The 20082-nt window shown below is 33.3% G+C and overlaps 1 protein-coding gene and 1 pseudogene across 1 annotated transcript in view; both read left to right on the top strand.

Moving 5' to 3' along the window:
* The window catches only part of ERC1 (ELKS/RAB6-interacting/CAST family member 1), a 513889-nt gene that overhangs the window by 13737 nt on the left and 480070 nt on the right, over positions 1-20082 (top strand). Inside the window, exon 2 of the mRNA XM_011367885.2 lies at positions 10517-11339. Coding sequence (XP_011366187.1) covers positions 10671-11339 — 669 coding nt within the window. The 5' untranslated portion in view covers positions 10517-10670. The remainder of the gene's footprint in view (positions 1-10516; positions 11340-20082) is intronic.
* On the top strand, positions 12452-12570 carry LOC111744563 (annotated as a pseudogene).

The following is a 20082-nucleotide window of genomic DNA, read 5'->3' as shown; positions in this document are numbered from 1 at the left end:
CTTTTGTTTGTTCATTTATTTTGTTTTTTAGATTCCACATGTAAGTGAAATCATTTGGTATTTATCTTTTCTCTCTGACTTATTTCACTTAGCATATACCCTCTAGGTCCATTCATGTCGTTGCAGATTGCAAGATTTCTTTTTTTAATGGCTAATATTCCATTGTATATATGTACCTCTTATTCTTTATCCATTCATCTATTGATGAACATCTAAAGAAAAGCAATAAATCTTTATTGTAAAAATTATAAAATTACAGAAACAGGAAGGATATCATTTTCTTATTCTAACTTAACCTTTAGTTGACATTTGCTGGACTGGTAGAGCTTATAGATTTATTTCCTTCTACCTTAACTCTATCTCAGATTGATGCTGGAGAATGGATGTTATATATGATACTTCATGTCTAAAGAAGATTGGCATCATGTCTAAAGTAGATTGGCATTGACATCCTTGGTGGGTGTATGTGGGTGTCTATGGTGGCTGGGCCTTCCCTGTCTTTTTCTCCCCTCCCCTTTCCACAATTTATCCTTGTATCTGTAAACATATAATTATTGAATTCATGCTATATGTCACGTAGTAGTAAGGGCTGTGGTTGATACACTAATGAACAAGGGGTGTATGTCTATGTATAACAATCCTATTTTTATAGAGTTTATGGTATAGTGAGGAATACAGACAAAGCATGTAAAGAAAAATAATTATAAATTGTAGTAAATCCTAGGGTGGGAATAAACAGAATTATGTGTTTTCTTTAGTTCCAATTACTACCTGATTCTGCAGTAAGTAATGTTTACATTATCATCATATTGTAAATTATTTGTTGGCTCTCTGTTTTCAGAATTGTAGACAAAGACAAGTATAGATCAAAAAGTAAATGTTATATACTTCTATAATGTAAAAGTAGTGGTATGTATAATTAGTGGGAGGAAGCTGAATGTATTGAACTCTAGATTCTTTATCTTGTACTGAATGGATGGTGGAAAGTTAAGAGTGTAAATTTGATAGAGAAAAAAAGAAACAGAAGTTTAGGTATATTAGTTAAAAAGATAACGTTAATCATTATAAAAAGTAAAAATAAACGGTAGCCCCAGAAAAATTAGAAAAAAGAGAGGCTATGAACAAAATTTCTCACTTTTTCTGGGGAGAATCTCAAGAAAATGTATTTAAAGATTTAGATAATTCAAGCAATAGTAATTTATTCATTCATGTAATGTATATTTACTGACTACTTTCTATATGTCAGGCCCCAGTCTAGGTGCTGAGGTACAGTAGTAAATAGAAAAGGGAAAATTTACTGTCCTCATGGAGCTTTCATTCTAGTGAAGGAGACTTATGATAAAACAGGGAAGTGAAACAAATTGCATATTATATGGTAATAAATACTATGAAGAAAAAGTTACATAATCTAGAGTTATAGAGTTAACTATTAGAATTAAAAGCAGAATGGTCAAAAGTAGTTATCTCTCATGAGAAGGATGGAGAGGACTTTTATTATTTGAATTTTTATTTATTTCTGTATGCATGTATTCATTTAATAGTAATATTTAATGTCACAGGTTAAATATATTAATAACAGATAGTTCCAAAACGGACACCAAATATATTTGCCTTCAAATGTGCTTATAATTTTTTAAAGATTATTGTTTAAATGAAAAGTCATAACATCAAGACCACAATAAGATAACACTTCATACTCATTAGGATGGCTGTAATAAAAAAGATGGACAGTCCAAGTGTTGATGAGGATGTGGAGACTTTGGAACCCTCATACATTGTGGCTAAGAATGTAAAATATTGCATATGTTTTGGAAAACAGTTGACATTTCCTTAAAAAGTTAAAGACAGAGTTTTTATATTGCCCAAACAATTGCATGCTTAGAGGTGTATACCCAAGAGAATTACAAACATATGTCCATACAAAAACTTGGACGTGAATGTTCATAGTAGTGGTATTCTTCATAGCAACAACCCAAATGTGCATCAGCTGATGAATGGATGACCAAAATGTAGAGTATCCATACAACAAAATACTATTTAGCCATAAAATGGAGTGAACTACTGATATATGCTACAAAGTGAGTGCACCTTGAAACATTATGCTAAATGAAAGAAACCAGACACAAAAGGCCTCGTATTTTATAATTGCATTATATGAAATGTCTAAAGTAGGCAAATCTGTGGACATAGAAAGTATATTTGTTGCCAGGGCCTGGGGAATGGGAAATGGGAAGTGACTCCTTACAGGTTCATAGGCTTCTTTTTGCAGGGGTGAAAATATTCTGCAATCAGGTATGGCATGATTGCACAACATTGTAACTATACTAAGAATCAATTGTGCAGTTCAAAGTGGTGAATTTTATTACATGTGAATTAAATCAGTTAAAAAATGCTGAAGCAAAACTAAAAGACATACAAATATATTGATTCTCAGTGGAGCATGGAGGAAGAGAACAGAGGGTATTACAATATGGGGCTTTTATCAAATGAAAAATGACCTTTTGGCCTCTGGAATTTCTAATATGTCTTTCATCCTCAATTTGAAAATGTTTATCAAAATAACTGCTATTGTCATATCTCTTAAATATGTTGGGTTGAGAAAATAAAATTAAGAATCATTAATAAATTGGAAAGAGGCAAGACTATACAGGCAAGGAGACTATTTAGGGGATTATGTTGTAATAGTACGGGCCAGACAGGATGATATTGTAGCAGTAGGGAGGGAAAGGAAATATATTAGAAAGATAAGAGTTAATGATACACAGTGATTGATTAGTTAATGAGAGTTGAATACTGGAGTGAAGAAAGAGGAGTTAGAATGAATTCTAGCGAACCTAGGGAACATAGGAGGAAAGAAGCCTGTTTTGGGAAAAATATATATTTATTTAGTTAGAACTGTTGAGTTTCCTGTAGGAAATCTTGGTACAGTAAGTAGGTGGTCATATAAGTCTGTAGCCCAGAGTTGGTAAAATAGAGAAAATCTAAACTAAAATATGTACCTACCTAAAATAGGTAATAGTTTAAACAAGTTGAAACAATGGCTGTGGATGAGATTACCCAGGGAAAGTAAAACAGTGGGAGACAAGAACATGTTGGAAAGAGCTCTAAGATATATACCAGTATCTTAAAGGTAGGCAGAGGAAGAAGAGCCAATAAAATGTACAAAAAGGAATTCTCTTGGAGAGATAGTAGGGAAACCAGAAAAGTAATATTAGAAAGACCCAGGTAAAAGTTTCAAAATAGAAGTGGTCAGTAGTGCCGAACACAGTAGACGTAAAGAGAATCCGTTGAATGTGGCTGTAAAGAAACTATTCTGGCTTTATTCTAGAAGTGGTATTGGGAGTTTTTAGTAACTAGAGCCTTATCTTGAGGCAGTATACCCTTTCTGTTGGATATCTTTATACGACCTATCCCCCAACTAGTTTTATTTTATCCATTGGTAAAAATAGTATGTGCTCATAGAAAATTATGATTTGGAGAGAAAGCGAGATCACCACCAGAAACCTTACTACCTAGAGTTATATATTCTGCTGTAATTAAAAAAACAGTCAAACTCAAAACTCGGGTAGAATCTGTGTTTATAACTTTTTTCTTTTTTCTTTTTTTCCTCTTTGGTTTGACAACAGATCACAAATCTCTCTTTAATTAAGTATAGAGCCACATCAGTAAGATAGTATAATCACTTTCTAGGTCTGCTGTAATAGATAACCACAAACTTGGTAATGTAAAACAGCAGAAATTTATTTCTCATAGTTTTGGAGGCTGGGAGTCTAAAATCAGTGGAGGCAGTGCCTTGCTCCCTTTGAAGGCTCTAGAGAGAATCCCTCATTCCCTCTTTCTGGCTTTTGGTGGCTCCTGGACAATCCTTGGCGACCCTTGGCTTGTAGCTGCATCACTCCAATCTCTACCTCCATCTTAGATGGTCTTTCTTATGTGTGTGTATATAATTGAATCTCTCTTTTCTCATAGAAAGATGCTGGTTTTTGGCTTTCGGGCCTACCATGATCCAGTATGAACTCAACTTGGTTACATCTGCAAACCCTATTTCCATATAGGTCACATAAATCTGTGGACATGAAAATTTGGGGGATACTGTTCAACCCGTTACAGATAATAAACCATTTTATAGTTGTGCTTTAACTTATATAGCCAATGCCTCATTATTGGACATTTAGATTATAACTTTTCACTATTAGGAACATAATGAGGGCAGGAATAACACATGTAATAGAAACTAGGTGATCCAGTTGGGCACCTTTTAGTACTCTCTTGCTCTGTCTTAACTGTGAATGGACTGTGCACAAACCCTGGTCTGAGATGAATATGATTTCCAAGGGCTTAGAACCTTTTGGAATGGAAGTTTGGGTTGCCACTGTATATCAGCTATTAAGACTTGCCGAGGTGAGAACTGAGGATGAGTGCAATTTAGAATAGTAGAGAAGAGAGCAGGTGAGTATCATTTGTGCTTTTCAGAGTAATGGCAGCTGTAGTTTGTTCCAGTAACCTTCCCTTGTCTATGATTCCGCTCAAGAACAGAGGCCTCAATCATGGAGAAGCAAGGGATGGACTGTGGTGGCCATGAAAATCTGTTGTTCGGATCTGTTGTGGAGAGCGTAATTGCCTTTCGCCACTGTATTGCTTTGCACTTTTGTCAGAATTGAGTAGTCCATGTACGTGTGGGTCTGTAATTACTTTTTATTTTTTAAATTTTCAATTAATTGTTTTTTTAATTGAAGAAGTGATTTAAATTTTTTCCTCCGTCTATATTCCCCCTCCCCCGTCCTCTCAGGTAACCACTAGTCCATTGTCCATGTCCATGAGTCTCTATTTGTCCTGTTCATTTGTTGCTTTTAGGTTTATATCCCACATATCTGTAATTACTTTTTAAATTATAAAAGTAATTCATGTTAAAACCTTAATCAGTACAGAAAAGAAAATGTAAAACCCCACCTTTCCTCACAAATTCTTGTGTTCTTCTTTTTTGTAAATTTTTAAAAATGTCTTATATATCTCGTATCTCTTTTCTTATCAGTACATACAGATTTCCTTATTCTTTTTAATAGTTGCACAGTATTCCCATAATTTTATAGGCTATTACCATAGTCATTATTTCAAAGAATTCTGCAGTTCATCTTTATTTAGTTTTCCTACGCATGTGAAAATATGTGTAAGATAATTCCTAGAAATGTAATGATTGACATTTATTGAAAACCTACCAAGGACCAGGTATTCTATACTTACTGATTTGATCTTGTTAGCCATCCTTTGAGGAAGTATTATGTTTATTTTGTAGATGAGAATACTGAGGCTTTAAAAGATTGATTTGTTAAAAGCTATACATTTAAATAGTGGAGCTGAACCAGCCCAAGCCTTTCCTACTAGTCACAACATGACTGAGCCTCAGGAGCACAATAAAAATTATTTTATAGGGTCCTTGTTAGGATGAAATGTATTTAAGGTCTATACATTGCATTTTTGTTACTCTGTAGGAAAAGAGAAGGTCACATTTTTGGTTTCATACTTGAGCATAGTGCTAATATGCTTTAATACAAAGGCAACACTGTTAAGTAGGGTAATATAAAAACTACTGTGTCTATGTATTCTGAGCACTTGTTGCTTCGTGATTTGGAATTGTATTTTTAACTTTTGCCATTCTACTTCATTTGGCAAAGTTAAAAAAATGATTTTATTTTAAAGAAATAAAATCCTGACTCACTTGGAGAATCGTTGTATTCTGGCAGTGGTGTTGAGAATTGTTTAGAACCTACAAAAAGAAACACATTTTAAATTGTGATCCAGTATGCACATATGTATGCATATGCACACCTGAAACAAAAGTTTCAGGAAACAGTACTGTATTTGGTATCTCTTGTATAAAATGTTACCTCAAAACTTACTGGATTCAAAACAAACAAACATCTCACCGTTTTTATGAAGAGCATAGCTAAGTAGTTCTGGGTCAAGGTATTTCATGAGGTTGCAGTCAAGATACCACCTAAGTCTGCAGTCATCTGAAGGCTTGACTGGGGTTAGAGGATCCTTTGCAAGCTCTCTCACATGGCTGTTGGCAGGAGGCCTCAGTTCCTCACTGTGTGGCTCACTCTGTAAGGTAGTTTGAATATCCTTATAACATAATAGCTAGCTTTCCCCAGGCGACTGATCCAAGAGAGTGACCAAGACAGAAGTCTCATTGTCTTCTGTGAGTTAGTCTTGGAAATGATATATTATTAGGAGCTAATCACTAAGTCTAGTCCTAATTCAAAGAGAAGGGAATTTGGCTTCTTCTCTTGAAGGGAGTATCAAAGAATTTATGAAAATACTGTAAAACTGCCACGAATATTGAGAGTGAGTCCTCTGTGGGTCTCTCTTTCCTGTATGCCTTGCTGGGTATGCTAGGAATGCAAGGCCCTGGCTGCTCTTACCCTGGGCCATTTCTCATTACTGTATTTGCAGCAAGTCACCTTGGGGGGTGAGGTAATATCTCCCATGGGGAGAGAGCAGGCTTACTTTGTGCTTTTTATAAAAGTGGTCGATTCTCTAATCTCAAATGTTCCTCAGCTATGATGCAAACCCACTCCATATGTAGCATCTCCCTGGGTCCTTCTGTGTCACCTTCTGGAACTTGGGAGTAACAGGGAGCCAATTCAAACATGATGCTTATACTATTTGCTGTGCTGTAATAAAGTTCTTTGTCTCTGACCCCGGAAATTTGTTTTCTGTTTGATAGTCAGAGAAAGGTTTGCAATAACCACCATAACATATTAGATAGGGAGCTAACTGAGAGACTTGTAGGAGGATTCTGGGAGCAACATTATGGGCTCATACCAAAAGCTGCATGATTTTCTCCAGTAGCAATCAGATTTCCAGGTGTGTAGTCAGTATCGATGTTTCTTTTGGATTCATCAAAGGCAAGGGAGTTTGGACTGTGAAATTATCTTTTCAAACTTTTCTGGTATAATTTGTATATAATAAACTGAACATATTTTAATTATATAGTTTGATAAGTATATGCATACACGCACACACACACATGACTGTGAAACCATCACCCCAGTCAAGATAACATTTCATCACCCCCAAAGTTTCCTCCTACCCTTTTTGATCCATGCCTCCCCCTCATCCTCATCCCCAGGCTTGCACTGATTTGCTTTCTGTCATGAAAGATTAGTTCTAGAATTTTATGTTAATGGAATTATACTTTATAACTTTTTTTGTTCAGAATTCATTTTTTTGTCACCCGTTCAAAGTGCAGGAATTACTATTTTGTGGTTATGTGTCTGGCACATTTTTAAAATAATTTTTTTTTTAAACACCATCTTCCTTGAAGCTTATGAGATTAAAAAGAGCCAGTATGAGGGCTTTAAACATAGCTAGTGAATTTCCTTCTTTTGTTGTATAAATGAATATAGTTCTAATAATAACAAAGATTCTACATGCAAATGCCATTTTGGATCTGAAAGTGACTTGAACATTAGAGTGCACTTGATAATGTTGAAAACTTGATGTGCATTTTTGTTATTAGATCATAGCCTATTCAGTGTGATTTAGTTACTTAATTATATGAAAACAGAGTTCTTCACAAGGCATGGTTGGGAATTTTTAAATTGAATGTGGAAGCTTAAAGTTCTGATGGCATGATTATTGACTCTGAATTATTGCTCTTCGTTTTGTTGGTTTTTACTTATTTTTTTTTTTTCCCACCGTCTTTTAAAAAAGACTTTCTTTTTGATAGAAAGATAAATGTGATTATTTGATCTTTACACCTGGGGAAACTTAAAATGTCTCTAAAGTTCAGTTTTAGCATACTAGATTAGCAGGACACACTGCCATAAAACCATGGAAGCTTTTAATATCCTGTGGACAATTGAGGCATTAATGTCAGCAGATGATGGTGGTTAAGCATAGTAGTTAGCCTCTAGGGCTCTGGAGTTAGGTACTCTAATTCAAGTCTTAACCGTACTACTTAATAGCTTTGTGACTTTAGATAAGTCACTTAACACTATTGGCCTCATTCCCTTAATCCGTAAAATGGAGGTAATGACAAGCAGGTGTATTATAGGGGGTTTATAAATATTAAATTAAACCTTATAAAATTCTTAGCACAATGCCTGGCATATGGTAAATACTCAATATATGTTAGCTTTTGTTATCATTTGAGGGATTCTGGATAATAAATGGCTCTTATTTTAAGCAATATTCAGATTACTTAAGAAAAAAAAATATTGCATCCCTTTTTGATCTCGAAATAGAATTCACTCAAACAGTAATATGTAGATTATTACTTGTCATCTGCCTTACAGTCCAGATTTATTATGAAAAGGAATTTTTACTTCATGAGCTAGGTTAGTCCTGAAAAGGAATTTCCTAACATTACTAGCAAAATTTCTGAACTTGGTGTACTGTTGCTCTTTCAAAGATGAAATCTTAAAAGTTCGGGCTCTCTTTCCTGTCCTGCTTGTTGTTTGTTACTCGAGGGGTATCTTTATTGGATCACTAATGTACTCATATTTCTGAAGACCTTTAACCTGTTTTGAGTTTAACTAGAATATATAGACTTTTTAAAATCTTGTTAGAATTTATAGACCTTGTAATTTACTTGGATGACATTTTCAGTAAGGAAACATTTATAAGAATCAGTTCTGTGTAACAGTGGATTTTCGGAAAGTATTTAATATGCTGAAACCCGTTACTTAACCTAAGCCAGTTTTTCGGTGGAATGATATTAGGGAATTAGAGATCTAGTTTAGATCTTTATTGGTTTATCTTTGAGAAAAGTGTGGAAAGTAGGATAGCTATGATATGTGTTTTTAAAATTTGTTTTAATTATACTTGTAGAATATGAACGTATTTTCTTTTTTAAAAATATTAAAGATTTATTTCAGTCTGAGTATAAAGCTTTATAAGTGAAGTTAAAGCCTTCACAAACATTTTTCTCTTAGCCTCCCCTTACACATACAAGTTTCCTTTCTTTCTAATCCTTGCTGTTTCAAATTTGGCATTCCTGTGTAGGAATTCTTTGTTTATTTTGTACACAGATCTTTATACATATGTTAGATATATTTTTCACCTAGTTTTTGATTTTTCTTTTAATTTTGCTTTTAGGTTTTTTTTTTTTTGGTATAATTTGTCATTCTGGCATAATTAAATGTATTTTTTTTGTTTTTGTTTTTGCTTTTTGTTTCTTATTTAAGAAACCCTGCCTTAACTCAAGTTCACAGGATATTATCCTAAGTTTTCTAGTACTTTTAATCATTTTAAAAGTTATATCTTTAATGTACATAGAATTTATTTCTGTGTACTGTGTGAAGTAGGGATGTAATTAATTTTTTTGCAAGAGTACCAATTGTACAAATCCCATTATTGAATGATTTGTCCTTTCCTCACTGTTTTGAAATGTTACTTTTAGCATATGCTAGACTCACATATATAATTTAGACTATATTCCTGGTCCAGTACTTTACATTTTTAATAACTGTAGCTTTAAAAGGCTACAAATCCTTATGAGAAAACCGGGGTTCAGATCTGGTTTTGGAGTTCAGATTTTTTCCCAGTGATACCGAGTGGGCATTATGCAGTATTCTGTAATCCTACACATTATTTTCTCAATAAATTGTACGAATAATCACACTAAGTGAGCTACACATAAACAATTAGTGACCTTAGGTCAGGTTTTGCTGCTGAACAAGTTAAAAAAAAAACCAACACCTTATTTTCAGACCTTCTTGGATTTTTGCATAGCAAATAAAGGATTGTGGACCTGTAATTTATCTTGCTATTTAGGAGACATCTTTTTCCTTTGTTCTTCTATTTCAGATTGTTATGATTATTTGTGTACTTTTACTCTTATATTTGAATTTTAGAGTCAACTTTTATGTGAAGAATCATTAGGATTCGAAGTAGTTGGGGGAGAACTGACACCTTTACAGTGTTTGTCTTCTCATGCATGAATATGGATATCTTTCCTTTTGTTCAGGTGTTCTTTCAGTGAAGTTTTGTAGTTTTTTCCAAAAATGCTTGCATATTTTCATTAGAGTCATATCAAAGTATTTTTATGGCTTTGTTGCTATTGTGAATTGATTTTTCAAAAATTGCATCTTCTAATTGTTATTACTAATATCTAGGAAAGTATTGCTATTTATATATTGATCTTGTGTCTGACCAATTTTTTGAGTTCTGTTGTTAGTTCTAATAACTTATCAGCTGATGATCTTGGGTTTTCCAGTTTAGGAAATCACATATTCAAACATTGAGTTTTATTTTTCCCATGCCAGTCACTATATCTCTTATTTATTTTTCTTTTCCATTTGCATGGTGTGCTTTTAGTATTCAGTTTTGAGACATGAAGTATTTAAAAAATGATGTTTACTGTGAAATAAATTGTGCCATAAAGAAATTTTGAATGCATGAGTAAATGGATGATAGAAGGGAGATCTTCCTCAAGTTGGGGTAGTGAAAAGTCTCTGAGAAGGGAAATGTTTATTATTGGAATATTTAATGTGTAATCTTTTCATTACAGATATGGTATAAGATATTTCTTCAAGACTGGACAGCTGAGAACCTGTTATTTCTGATTAGCCTTAAGCAGACTTACAGCCAGAGAAACCTCACAGAGTTCCATATTTTGTTTTCTGCTTTATACTTTTCCTGGCACCTAAATTCATCTTGCAACCATGTATGGAAGTGCTCGCTCAGTTGGGAAGGTGGAACCGAGCAACCAGAGCCCTGGGCGTTCACCTAGGCTTCCACGTTCCCCTCGCCTGGGTCATCGTCGAACCAACAGTACAGGAGGGAGTTCTGGAAGCAGTGTTGGAGGTGGCAGTGGAAAAACCCTTTCAATGGAGAATATCCAATCCTTAAATGCTGCCTATGCCACATCTGGCCCTATGTACCTAAGTGATCATGAAAATGTGGGTTCTGAAACTCCTAAAAGCACCATGACACTTGGCCGTTCTGGGGGACGTCTGCCTTATGGTGTTAGGATGACTGCTATGGGCAGTAGTCCCAATATAGCTAGCAGTGGGGTTGCTAGTGACACCATAGCATTTGGAGAGCATCACCTCCCTCCTGTGAGTATGGCGTCCACTGTTCCTCACTCTCTTCGTCAGGCGAGAGATAACACAATCATGGATCTGCAGACACAGCTGAAGGAAGTGTTAAGGGAAAATGATCTCTTGCGCAAGGATGTGGAAGTAAAGGAGAGCAAATTAAGTTCTTCAATGAATAGCATCAAGACCTTCTGGAGCCCGGAGCTGAAGAAAGAACGAGCCCTCAGAAAAGACGAAGCTTCCAAAATCACTATTTGGAAGGAACAGTATAGAGTTGTGCAGGAAGAAAATCAGGTTAGTTTTATATGTATGTTTACCTTTATTGTCTGAATTTGTGTTTATAAATGAAATGAGCAGTTCTTTTTCTTTTCTTTCTGTGTTTTTTCCCCTTTCGTTCATTTATCTTCCTGTTTACTATTTATTTTAGTATTTTCTGTCCTCCTTTTCTCAGTCTTTTACAGATTTGGTCCTGTGCTGTAATTGTTTTCTGGTCGCCATGCCCTCTTGCTCCACATTCTTGCTTGTGTCTTTTTCCTGGCTTCTCTTTCTCTTCCTGTCTTTTCTTTCAGCACATACTAACTTTTTTTCAATTCTAGTGAGAATATAATTTTGCCACACACTCTAAGATATATTATCAAAATTATTTAGGCTATGTAACTTATACGTGAGGTGTAACATTAAGATTTACCATAACAAATGTCAACAAAGTTAATCTTAAAAAAGAAAGATTACAAGGCAAATCAATATGTTGATAGCATAGAATGGACATTAGTTTTAAGAAGTTTAATATATTTTTTTTTTTTTGAGAAAAAGTAAGATTTATTGAAAGTACATTTTAGAAGGAGATGGGCCACACTAGGGAAGGCTGCAGCCCTGTGGAACTTAGGTAAAGAGATAAGATAGTACGCTCCAAAGGGAGGGGCAGATTTGCAACCAGGAGCTGTAACCAAGAAGTTAATATTGATGATGTAAATATTTATTAAGTATCAACAATGAGGAGCAGTTCTTTCTGTGTACATTCATGATAGTTTAACTTTAAGATGCTTATATAACTTTTTTGTTCTTTAATTCATAAATTAAAGGTGGAAGAAAGGCAAGTTGGTGTGATTAGTTGCTTCTAGCAAATAAATGAGATAAGTAGGCATTATAATTATGGGCTTTGTAGTTCAGGAGCTAAATGCTATCTTATTAGAAATACAAAATGTTCATTTATTATTTTTCTGTACTCTTCTAGGTTATAGTTGATGTTTTGGCCATAGCCGTGTCACATTCAGTGACATAGGACTCCAAAGATGTGAACAACTCTATACTGTTCTTTCCAAATCATAAAAGTATTTTAATAATACTTTTAGAACTTTTCATAACCTTACAAATTTCAATTATTTGCTCCTTAAAAAAATTCTCCTGTCTACAGCCACACCACCCTGAACACACCTGATCTTGTCTGATCTTGGAAGCTAAGCAGGGTCGGGCCTGGTTAATACTTGGATGGGAGACCACATGAGAATACCGGGTGCTATAGCTTTAAAAAAAAAAAAATTCTCCTATATTTTTAAAGGAGAATTTTAAAGTAGCTACTTTATTGTTGGTATTATACTTTATTTTTGGGTTAGTTTAATAAAAATTATGAAGAACTAATAAACTTATTTGGAATTTTGCAGTGTACTTGAATGATGCTAAAAAATAAAGAAGGAATTACAAATGATCTTGATTTTTGTCTCTGATGAAGTAAATTTAAGATTTCTGTTGATCGTTTTACTGTTCTGTTACTAATATACAGTTAAGGCATTGAGACCTATTGTTTGGTTACTTGAAGAAAATATCTAGTTAGATAGTTTTGTATGTTAAAGCCCCAGACTTACTTTTTTTTGGTATTTCTTTATTTATTTTTATTTTTTATGGTGACATTGGTTAACAAAATCCGATAAGCTTCAGCTGTACACTTTAACAGTAGGCATATATATGTGTATACTGTGTGTTCACCTCCCATAGTTAGATTTCTTTCTGTCACCACATATTTGACCCCCTTTACCCTGTCTACCTCCCCACCAGACTTACTTTTTTAATAATAAAAATTGCTTTTTTCTGATTATAAAAATAATACAGAAAAACATAGATAAAAATAATAAAGAAAAACATAAAATTTTACCTAAATCCTCCTATCTATGATAACTTTGCTATTCCATTAAGATTTTGATGTTTCTTCTTAATGAACTATCCGTACATACACACATACAGAGTTTTCATAAATGGAATTTTATACATATTATGTTGTGACCTTTTTTTAGCCAACATTTCTACTATGTATTAAAGTCTTGTGATATATATATTGCAGTCATTTTTGATGACTATATACTATTGTATCTGGACTAATTAATTTAAGATCACAGTTAAAAATCTTCATATTTATATAATGGTACAAAATAAGTTAAAAACTAAACCTTGAATTCATTTGAATCAGATTTCAAAATAATTAGAAATTATAATAATTTTATTTTTCCTCAGATAAAATATCAAACTGCTTTGCTTTTAGTTTTTTTAAAGTATGGTTGACATGCAATATACTTTTACTTTTTAACCAGTGACTAAATTTAATTTGTCATCACACAGAATCTGAATGTTTTATTAATACACTTAAATCTCTAAGTCTCCTAGAGACCCAGTCTTTTTAAAAAAGAGGAAATGCCTTTAAAAAGTATTCCTCAGGAATTTCTTTGCTTTTGAGTCTTCAAGACTTTAAAAATGTGAAAGAAAAAAAAAAAACCCAAAGAACTAAATAGACCCCAGTATTGAATCTTAAAAGTAAGGACAGGGTTCCTAAATCCTGACTTAGATACATCAGTTACCAACAGATATATTTATTTAAAATATAGATTTCCAGGTCTTGTTTTATATCAACTAAGTAAATACCTGTAGAGGTGGAGTCCATGAACTGTATTTAAATGAACTCTCTGGTGGTTCTGATGATAAACTAGTTTTGGGATCTTTAGAATTTAGTACATCTAATTCTTAAACTAGTCCATTTCGTATCTGCTATAGGGAATTTGGGTTGGTTCTATTGCCACTCTAGGGCTCACCTGTGAAAGAAGAGATAAGAAACAAGGGATCGTTGGCTCAGTGCTTCTCATCCTTTTTTCTGCCATATGTATTATACCTCAGGGTTATGGAAGACTCCTGTACATAATGTTTATTAACTGTGACAGTGACCCTCAGTAGAAGGAATGTGTGTACAGAAAAAGGGTGTTTAAAATCTTAGTTATGTTTAGTTAAAAAAAGCCATATAGGTGATTTTGATGTTCCTGACATTGAGAATCATTGATGCACAAGATAAAATATTCAGATGATATTTGACAATAGAATAGTGAAATAAATACCTTTTCTTCAGTTAAAATTTAAGTTTCAGAAAGTGAAATACAACATCAAAAATTTATCATTCCTAAATATAAAATAATAGTACATTCTGAAAGTTTTTATAGTTTTGTATTGAATTGTAAACATCAAGAGAAGAAAAATGAGTTTGCTTAATTTAGTCTTGTGATAAAGTATCAATGTAGCATAGGTCTTAGAAACTGTATCTGTAGTCGTAGGATGATTGTTAGGTTCTTTTAATTTTGTAAAAATGAAATTGATAAACTTGTAGTTTGTACTGGTGGTATATCAGTGCCCAAATATGAGGTACTTTATGTGTATTTAGACAATTAAGCATCATAGTGCATCATACTTGAATATTATTCAATCTCAAATCTATTGTTAATATAAAAATCACAGTTTACTTCCATTGACCTGAAAAGTGGCTGAGCTACAACTTATTATAAAATAGTGTGTAAAAATTATACGTGAATAAACACTTCTCTTTAAAAGTTCTACCTTTCAGGAATAGATTTTGTGTGTATGTGTGTGCGTGTGTGTGTAAATGTATATATAATGTATGTAGACATAAATGTGTGTATATATACATATATATAAAATTAAAAGTGTATTTTGATAGTTGAATTGAGGTTACTGGATTTATCATTGAATTAGCTAACTTCCAATGCATTTCTCCGATGATGCTGAAAATATGCCTATTACCAAGATGGATTTTAATATTAAGTAACTTGGAAATTCCTATTTTAATGAGGAAAATATTGGTATACTTCTTTATTTTCAAAAAATTGAGGCACCTTATGCGTATACTTTAAAAGCTGTGTGGGTAAAAAGCAATGGCAATTTCCTTCCTAATTATCAAGTTACATTGAAAGGCAAAATATTTGAATCTTCTGAAAAGACTATGGTGGAGACTCAGCACTTCAGTCCAGTGGAAGTGAAACAGTCCAAAGGACAGTGATGCCAAAAAAACCATATGTGCTGAAGGAGGGTGAACACTGCCTTATCTAGATTCCGCCCCTTGCCCTAATTAAACACCAGTGCTGGCAGGAATACATTCTTCCTGCACCCACTATAATTATCACACAATCCTAAAATTGTATATCTTTGGTCCAAAAAACGAAGGGTGTAATTTTAAAGTAAAGTGAAACACTGCAATGAGATATAGAGAACTGAGAATGCTAATTAATAGATTATAGTGAGCCAGCAGTGGGCCCTAATTAAACTCCGCATTCATTATACTCTGCATAGCCCTCAGAGGTCAGACATTTTCCACTTTACAAAGAAGATTGGTTTAATAGGATTTATAGTAATTAAACGAATTTCCTCATTTCAGTTTGAGACTGGGGATTTAGATGCATTCTAAATGTTTGACCTGCTTGGACCATGGAATCTCTTGGTCTAGAATTCTATCAAGTATATAAACACATTGACTTAGAATTGCCTAATGTGTATGGTTCATTGTTATGGAGTCCTTTTAGAAGATTGTTTCTAAAATACCCAGCTGCTTTTATGTTCATACTCCTCTTTGGTATTGAATTTTTCAAATACTGGTGCTTAGAGAGATGAAACAATATATATTATAACAGAAAAGGATTTTTTCTTTTTTTTTTTATTGAAAATGGAGAAAGCTTTTAGTGTATGTTTGCTTGATGACTATAAATCCAGCTGTGAGCTTGATTGAATAGCAAAGCTAAGACTTTGGATGACATATTTTTTATTCTAACCAACATCTAACAAGATATTGTCATATTTTTTGATTATTATGCCTTGTGATGATATTTCTATGTGTTGAGTTTATTTGGATGCTTATTTTAAAAACAATTATTTTAAAGCATTTTCATTGGAATTTTGAGTGGTCAGAGTACATTCTGTTTCATATTATAGTGTGACAAGTGAGTTTAATATTTTGCTTTGTGTATGTTTTACTTTATGGAGTCATTTATTCAGGATTCAGACTTTTTGATTTTGGTTTTATTAGGGATCAAGAGAATTTCAAATTTAGAAATAGAAAAAGATAAACATATGCTGTGCGAATTGTTATTTGTTTGCACTGTTTAGACACTGGTGACTTACCATTTTTGTAATTTTAGGTTGTACCTTGATTTGTCACATGGTGAAGGACATTATTATTTGAATTTAAACTTTTTCATGAGGTTGTTAATTATTTCACTGTCATGTAAAGCCTGATCTTAAAATCTGAGATCTATGTCTTGGACTATTTGTTTAATTTTTCTGTTTGATAATTCTGATTTAACATAGAGGTGAATTATGAATGGTTATTCAGCACATTGTGGATAAATAGGCATTGTAGTCTATTTTTCCAGATAGATTTGATCTTTTTTGATGTTCAAGAAATGGGATGTGTTAAAAGCACTGTGTGGAATGTCCTGAGAAAATTAAATCAAATTTAAAATAGATATGTTTCTTTTGGAGAGTTAACAATCATTTTGAGAAGCAAAATTTGTCCATGTGTGGCTAATAGAAATCTAAGCTACCCATCCATCGGATCTTTTCATGCATGCAGCCATTTAAGTGGGTTTGGGAAATTGGCTTCTTTGTAAAGTTGATAAGTTTGCTTATCTGGAATGTAGTGGAGTACTATGGAAAATGATTCAGTGAATCTAATTAAAAATGTTCAAATATTTGACAGGGTTTATTTTGAGGAAATAAGAGAATTTGCCAGAGAATACCATTCCCCGCCCCTACCCTGCCCCTTTCCATTTCAGGTGCAGTCTAGTGTGTGATTTTATCTCAGATGAAATAGAATTGTTTTTAGAGATTTGCTAATATACCGTAACTTTGCAGATAGCAGCTTAAATATGAGTTGAGAAACTCACTTTTAATTCTTGTTTGCAAAAAAAACCAGAAAATGAAATGAACTTAGTTTTTAGTTACATTAATATTGATCAAGGGTGGTCATAGTTCCATTTTTTTTTTTTTTTCCAAATCATATACTGCTTTGGAACTTGACATGTTATGGATGTTTTATTTGCCCAGAAGAGTATTCTACATGCTTAGAAACCATGATTTATAACAAGTGGTTGAGGGAAGTAAGGGAGAAAATATGTGTGACATTTTAGTTATACTCTGTGTATTTGATGGGCTGCCATTTAAAAGGAAGTTTTTCCTCCTTTCTTTTTTGGCATTCTTTGGAAGGCTAACACTGGAGAAATGAGTGCATATCTTACGGTTTTAGATTTTGGCTCCATGGAGGAATAATTTTCTAACAAAGCTATTTGATGGAAGAGTTGGTTACCGGGAGGCCACATTGCCTCTGACAACTGTACTCTAAGTCTCAATTCTTCAGAATACCTGAAGTGATATGAAGTAAAGTGATAAACACTTAGTGATTTTACCCTTATCCCACCTCTTTTTGTCCTTCTTCCTACGATTCTCCCCCTCATTTCTGAACAACTTTATTGAGATGTAATTCAATTCATCCTTTGAAAGTGTGTAATTTTTTCTTTCTTAAACTGACTTATTTGAAGAAGAATTTGAAGAAAGTAATAGGGAGTTGCCCTAGGGAGTTCTCAAACAGGGGAATGAATGACAAAACAAAAAATACTGTTTAGGAGCATCTTTATTGCTGTAAGCAGAGTGGATTGAAGGAAGGAAGTCAGGAAAAGCAAAAGAGTTTGTTACAGAAGGCCTGGATTAATTTGAGTAATAGGGATGGAGAAGAAGATCACATCCATGAGATATTTTCAAAGAAATATTTGGATATAGACTAATATGGCAAGAGATGTCCCAGGGGGAGATATTTTTGCTGTTGATGAAAAATGGATAGAGGTTAGAAATTAGAACTAGATTTACAGTAAGATATGGTGAATTTAGTTTTAATAATTTGAGTAGAAGATTTTCATAAGCATTTGTAAATAAGAGACTAATGACTGTGACCTTAGGTACATGTACATGTATGTTGTTATGTGCATGCTTGTTTATTTTTTCTTGTATGCTTGTTAATGTTGGAAAAGTTACTGATCTAGTCAATTCAGTATCACAAGTTACATGTTTCTACTTGTGGGAGTAAGCAATAGAGAGGAAGAGAGAAGCCATTAAATGGTACATGTTTTATATGTATTTTCTTACCGAGCTATTTTTGTGATTTGGTTTTCTATCTTTGGTATGGTATTTTTCTTTGAAGGCAGATGACTTTAGTGATTCTCTCAATTCCTGAAAGTCACTATTCATTAAACACAGTCAATAATGGTTTATATTCCTGTGATAAATGAACTTCTGCTAATAGATGTCCTTTATTTAATAGCCAGTTCATTGAAGAGCATGTACCTCTGCATGATGAATCTGGAGTAAATTTGTCAAAAAGAGAAATATTGCAGAAAATGTGTTTTCAATAAGGAAATGGTTAACTTTGTATTAAAAGTGTTCCGTTCTTTATGGACAAGATTAGAAATTCTTTTATGAAAATTATGTATTTTTCCCATTTTCTCTGCTGCCATATGCATCTCCAAAAATATTCATTTTTCTTTCTGGAGTTGGAAAGTTAGTCTTTAACAGAGATCTATTCCTTTAATTTTTCCATATTATTAGCAATAATGATTATTGAAAATACCTCCCTTTCTCTTCGTTCTGGCAGTTTTTCCTACCTAATAGGCTCATGGTAAGTTCTGTTAAATTTTGACAGTTGGTGGAGAATACTGGGTTGAAATTACACCTGTCCAGCCTAATTTCATCTGTTGCAGACCTTGTAGACTGAGAAGGTGAGAAATAGTTCAGCCTTGATGTGCACACTGTATACCATCCCTTAACAGTGGCTAGTGGTTATATACTTCTGGAGTGTGTTACATGCAGGGATATATTTTGCTTTGAAATCACCCTTGTATAGCTGTTCTGGTCTTGGATAAGACCTTAAGCATTTGTGTGGTCCCCTTTAGCAGTAATTCTCAAACATGTTGGTCTCAGGACACCTGTACACTTGTAAAAATTATTAAGGAGCGCCAAGCAGTGTTTGTTTATGTTGGCTTTATCAATATTTGTCACATTAGACACAAACATAGAAATATGAAAAATATTTATTAGTATATTTAAAAATAACAGCAAACCCATTAAATATAAACATAAATAACATTTTTAGTGAAAACATTTGCAAGTCTCTTCAATGTGTGGCTTAATAGAAGATAGCTGATTTTCATATCTGCTGCTGCTTTCAGTGGTATGCTGAAATTTGTTTCGGTTGAAGTGTATGAAGAAAATCAGACCTCACATAAATATGTGGTTGGAAACAGCCAGGAGTATTTCAAAAGCCTTTTAAGATAATTGTGGATATTTTTTGAAACCACACCAAAATTTGAGAAGTGGTTATTTCTTTTTTTTATATTAAAACTTTATTGAAGTCTGATTTATATACCACAAAATTTTTCACTTTTAGGTATATAATGCAATGATATTTTAAAGTAAATTTAGCAAGGTGTGCAACCATAAAAAGAATCCAATTTTAGAACATTTTCATCAGCAAGTGGTAGTTTCTTAAATTTAGTTGCAGTGTGGAATCTGAGCTTTTTATACTTCATGACATTAAAACGCATTGGTCTGTTTTACACTTTGAACAGATCTTTTACATGTAGAGGATATACATGAATAGTTCATATGCCTTCTGCATTTATGACATTGTGCATTGGTCCTTTGGAAAACATTGGTTCATTGAGTTACG

This window comes from Pteropus vampyrus, unplaced genomic scaffold, assembly GCF_000151845.1.
Source record: "Pteropus vampyrus isolate Shadow unplaced genomic scaffold, Pvam_2.0 Scaffold137, whole genome shotgun sequence".
Classification (NCBI taxonomy): Eukaryota; Metazoa; Chordata; class Mammalia; order Chiroptera; family Pteropodidae; genus Pteropus; species Pteropus vampyrus.
This window is presented reverse-complemented; position numbering and strand designations above follow the sequence as displayed.